Below are 4,989 nucleotides of genomic sequence, written 5' to 3'. Positions count from 1 at the left end.
TAATAATAAATTGTACAAAGGAGAACCAACCTGCTTGGTGGTGAACTTAGTTCTGACACCTAATAGTTGTGTAATCTTAGACAAACTATTTAGATTCTCACCACCTTAGTCTCTTCGTCTGTAAAATGGACATAATAACAGTGCCTTTCTTGTAGTGTTGGTGTGAAGATTATATTGGTTCATGTAAGTAAACCATGTTGAGCAGTGCCTGGAAAATCACAAGGGCCATTACTATGTGACACCAGGAACCCAACATCTACTGTGAGCTAAGCACAGACTCCATTCCAGCACTGAGCATGTGACCACAGCTCTGGAGAAGCTCACACTCAGGAGAACCCTAATGAGACTGTGATTGACTTTTTATTTTCCTTGTTTTCCTCTTTCCCCACATTTCTTCCACTCCCCCCACTTTTTCACTTTCCGTATTAGTTTCCTATTGCTGATTTATTGGATTGGCAGAATAAAAACTTATTATCTAAGTCAGAAATTATGAAGGCTGTAAATATAACTGAGTAAAAAAGTTAAGGGAGGGTCTACAGGATTGGCTCATTCTGGAAGCCCTGGTGGAGATTCCCCCCACCCCCCCCCTGTCTTTTCCACCTTCTAGAAACTACTTGCAGCACTTGCCTCATGGCCCCTAATAACTCCACTGCAACTTCTGCTCTGTAACCTGCTTTGCATTACTCTTCTCTCTACTTCCACCATCATAGCTCCTTCTGGGACTCAATTTCCACCCTTGTGTTCTTTAAATATCCCTCTAACTATACTGGGCCCATTTGGATAATCTGGGATAATTTCCCTATTCCACAATTTTTGACTATGTCACATCTGCAACGTCCTTTGTACCATGTAGGTGCCATATTCATATGTTTCAGGATTAGGACATGGGCATTGTTTGGAGGTGGGGTCATTATTATTCTATCAATGAACTGAAAAACAGAAAAACGTGAAAAAACAAGACAAGAAGGACTAACAAAATTGACAAACCACTGGCAAACTTAACAAAGGAAAAGAATAAGACTATGCAAATATCTAGAATTAGAGATGAAAATGGTGACTTGAAATAGAACAAAATGAAATAAAAAAGAATAACATATATGAAAAACTGTCCTTCAACAAGTTTGAAAATTTAGATGTCATGGGCAAATTTCTGGAAATACACAAGCTACTCAAATTAACACAGACTGACACAAATCACATCAATAGACCATACCAAAAGAAAAAAATAGAACAGGTTGTTAGAAATTTACACATAAGAAAAGTCCAAAAGCAGGTTTCACAGGGGAATTCTACCAAGTATTTAGAGAACAGCTGATGACAATGCTACTCAGATTATTCCAAAATATAGAAGATAACAGGAAATTCACAAACTCCTTTTATGAAGAGAGTAAAATTCTTTTGCCCAAACTAGGCAAAGGTATCACAAAGATAGAAAACTATAGAACAATATTCTGTATGAACATAGATGCAAATATTCTCAACAAAAATCTGGCCAATATTTTGAGAATGATGAGGGTAACAGCCTGGGAGTTAAGACAAAGACTGGTGAATTTGCAGTTCCAGGAAGACAGGAAATCCCCAAATGAAAGGTCACAAAAATTTAGTTTACCACACGAATACCAAAGACTTACTCAAGAAGATCAGCTCCTTTACTATCTTCAAAGAGAAGGAATGGCCCCCCCAGTTTATGAACAAGACCTGATTGTTGCCAGCCGACCCAAGTCCTTTATTCTACCAAGGCTGGACCAGTTAAGCCGAAACCGGGGCAAGATAGACCGGGTAGCCCGATACTTTGAGTACAAACGAGACTGGGACGCAATGAGGTTACCTGGGGAAGATCATAGGAAGGAATTACGGTGGGGTGTTCGAGAGCAGATGCTTTGTCGAGCAGAACCCCAACCCAAGCCTCAGCACATATACGTTCCAAACAACTACCTGGTACCAACAGAGAAGAAAAGATCTGCGCTTCGTTGGGGTATTCGTTGTGACCTTGCAAATGGCATCGTGCCCAGAAAGCCTCCCTTCCCTCTTTCTCCTTCTTAAAGCTGTCATCTGTCCCTCTCAGGTCACATTGGGGGGTCACATGGCTCCTCATATCTCTTAAATAGAAACTCACTCCAAACACCAGTAAGGAGCTATGTATCATGTAGACTTAATTTCTGGCTCTCAATTCCAGCAATTACGAGAGAAATCGTGCCAGAGAATGAAAAACTGGGCCTGATCTATTTTGTTCTAGTAGTAATATTGAGTCAGGAAGCACCATTTCTGTTCCATAAGTTTTGTTTTTTGGTTTGTTTGGTTTTGGGGGGCTAACATGAGCTGTTATGTTTTGATTCATGTGTGTTTTTAAAGTTCTGGGTGTTTAATTTGGCCAATAAAGAATTTTGGAATTGGTGGGAAAAAAAAATTCGTCTCAGCTGAAGGAGACGAAGTTGTGCACTTTCTCCAGCAGGAAGAAGCGGGGGCGGTAGTAGTCACAGTAGCTGAGGAAGGAGACCACTAGCGAGTTCTTGAACTTGGAGTAAGTGCGAGAGTTGAAGCGGTTCATGCCACTGAACCCTTGGCAGGGCGGCCCGCCACACAGCAGCTCCACGTCTCCCTTCTGAGGCAGCCTCTGGCCACAGGAGTTGGTCTTCTCCCCGGCCATGACCAGCTTCAGCAGGAGGTTGCAGTCCTCCATGAACACTGTGGACCCCGGGTTGTTCAGCCGGAAGGCCTGGGCAGTCGGTTCCCACATTTCAATGGCCCACAGTGTCTCCAGCATGCCTTCTTGGTGGAATCCTTCCGACAAGCCCCCACAGCCCGAGAACACATGAGACGGATCTCTGGGAGGTTTTTTTTTGTTTTTTTTTTTTAATTTTTTTGACCAACCCTCCTCCCTTCCCCTACCTCCCACACTCCCATGTCCCTCCGGGGCCATCGATCCCTTTATTTTCTTCTCATATATATATATTTTTTTGTCCAACTTTTCTTATCTAGGTGGTTGTACAGAAATTACAACGTGTGAATAAAATTGGGATTGGCTTTGACAGCACAGCGCCAGAGCGGCTCATAAGAGCCTGGCGACGACGGCTGCAGTACTGACAAGCCCACAACAAAAAAGTCACTGACATACAAAATTTAAAAGAAAGGGAAAAAGGAATAAAAACAAAAAAACCCAAAAAAACCCGAACAGATAGGCTGCAAAAAAAAAAAAAAGAAGAAAGAAAACGAAAAGGGGAAGAAAATAAACAAAAAAAGGCCTGTTACTGGATCAAGGTCTGTGTGTTGACCTTTAGGAGTGTTTTCTAGACGAGTCTAATGGGGTGCCATGTCCTGGCCCCAGCATCCATCGTTTGTCTTCCCTTGGGACCTCCTTATCTGCTTCCCTGCCGCTCCATTGCACACCCCCAGTGTTTTGCCTCAGTGTGGTGGGGTCAGCTCAGTCGCCCAATCCACATTGTGTCTCCGGTGCTTTATACAATTGATGAATGTATGGATTGTGATAAGAGTTGTACAAGAGAGACTTCCGGGAAGATGGCGACGGAGTGACACATACCAGAGGGACTCTGCAGAATTCAGCCCAGGAGAGTTGCTTAGAGGGAAATCCAACCCTGCTGGAATGCAGGAGGTGCATCATAAAGATAAGTAGGCACAGGTCCATGGGGTTTTGAGGGGCTAGGGGCATATGGCTTACCATAGTGGCTTGACCTTGGCCCTGCCACTGTCTTTGCTGGACCTGGGACCATTTGGACTTGTTCTCAACACAGCCACAGTCTGCTGCTGCCTGCCTCAGGGCAGGGACTGGACCCTTGCAGCTCCATGGCAGGGATTGGGGTTCAGCTACATTGTTACTTTTGTTTCCATCTCTTCTCTCTATCCTCCCACAGTCTCAGAGGACTGCACAGGGGCTTTTTCTCAACACAGCCACAGCTTGCTGGTGCCACCTCCTCCGGCAGGGACTAAACCCTTGCAGCTCTACAGGCAGGGATAGGGACTCAGCTACAGTGTTGCTTTTGTTTCCCTCTCTTCTCTATATCCCCACACAGTTGCAGTCTGTTTACTTTTAATTTTTTTTCTCTTCTTCATCTCTTTCCTGTTCTCTTACACTTCACTGCTGATCTCTAGTCCACTCCCTTAGCCTAGGGTATTTATGCCTGTGCCACACCCAGGTAGGTGAGCTCCACCCTGTGTAGCTAGCTTGAGGATGGGGAAAGCTCAGGGCTATTCTTCCCAACTTCTTATAGGGGAATTTCTGCCTGGGGGCCTAAACCAGCTTGGACAACACTCGTCAATGTTCCAAGCAGCTGCAGGAACCTCTGCCCAACCTCCGCAACACCAAAGCAGGCAACCCAGTAGCTTCAGCTTCTTAGATGAGCTTATTAGATTTTTGTTCACATTTGTTAAAGTCTGCTTGGCTGTCCTCCAAGTCACTGATGCAGTTCTCTGATTCCTCCTGTCAATTCTTGAAGTCTGTGTTTCTGCTACTGGTTTTTGTTATCTCCTCCCTAAGCTCCTGTATTTCCCTTTGGTGTGTGGCCTTTATCTCCTCTATCATTTCATCCTTTTTCGGTACTGTTTCCCTCATATCCTGTATGACTCCAAGCAGCATTCTGAAAATGTCTTTCTGTGGCAGCTCAATGTCTGCTTCTTCTATGCATGTTGTCATGTTCGTGACAAATGGAAGAATATCCCATGCTCGTGGATTGGAAGACAATATAGTCAAGATGTGAGTTCTGCCAAAGGCACTACATAAGTTTAATGCAATCCCAAAACAATTACCCTCATCTTTCTTCAAAGAAATGGAAAAAATGATTACTAACTTCATATGGAGAGGGAAGAAGCTCAGAATGAGCGGAGAACTCCTCAAGAAGAAGGACACAGTGGGAGGGCTTGCTTTACCTGACTTTAGCACATACTATACAGCCACAGTTGTCAAAACCACATGGTATTGGTACAATGACAGATAATCAGACCAATGGAAAAGAACTGAAAACCCAGAAATAAAAT

The 4,989-nt window shown here is 43.8% G+C and overlaps 2 protein-coding genes across 2 annotated transcripts; one reads left to right on the top strand and one right to left on the bottom strand.

The window, feature by feature from the left end:
• The first annotated feature begins 1,509 nt into the window (after nucleotides 1–1,509).
• On the top strand, nucleotides 1,510–2,043 carry LOC101663301 (hydrolethalus syndrome protein 1-like). Its single transcript, XM_004704891.1, has one exon. The coding sequence runs from the start codon at nucleotides 1,510–1,512 to the stop codon at nucleotides 2,041–2,043; it is 534 nt and encodes a 177-aa protein (XP_004704948.1).
• A 370-nt stretch (nucleotides 2,044–2,413) lies between these two features.
• LOC101663613 (DNA (cytosine-5)-methyltransferase 1-like) lies at nucleotides 2,414–3,728 on the bottom strand. Its single transcript, XM_004704892.1, has 3 exons — nucleotides 3,677–3,728; nucleotides 2,999–3,080; nucleotides 2,414–2,825 (listed from the first exon to the last, which is right to left on the bottom strand). Exons 1-3 carry the CDS (start codon nucleotides 3,726–3,728, stop codon nucleotides 2,414–2,416), a joined length of 546 nt encoding a protein of 181 aa, XP_004704949.1.
• Nucleotides 3,729–4,989: the final 1,261 nt, after the last annotated feature.

The sequence above is a fragment of the Echinops telfairi genome, unplaced genomic scaffold (genome assembly GCF_000313985.2).
Source record: "Echinops telfairi isolate 266 unplaced genomic scaffold, ASM31398v2 ScPeMD7_2291;HRSCAF=2852, whole genome shotgun sequence".
Taxonomy (NCBI): Eukaryota; Metazoa; Chordata; class Mammalia; order Afrosoricida; family Tenrecidae; genus Echinops; species Echinops telfairi.
This window is presented reverse-complemented; position numbering and strand designations above follow the sequence as displayed.

Bases quoted from the DNA above. Each gene is read 5' to 3' on its own strand.
- LOC101663301 (XM_004704891.1), top strand. From the start codon at position 1,510: ATGAGGGTAACAGCCTGGGAGTTAAGACAAAGACTGGTGAATTTGCAG.
- LOC101663613 (XM_004704892.1), bottom strand. From the start codon at position 3,728: ATGGTCCCAGGTCCAGCAAAGACAGTGGCAGGGCCAAGGTCAAGCCAC. The intron at 3,081-3,676 runs GTAAGCCATATG...TGGGCTTGTCAG, and splicing joins GCCAAGGTCAAGCCACTATG to TACTGCAGCCGTCGTCGCCA. The intron at 2,826-2,998 runs GTAATTTCTGTA...AAAACCTCCCAG, and splicing joins CCCAATTTTATTCACACGTT to AGATCCGTCTCATGTGTTCT.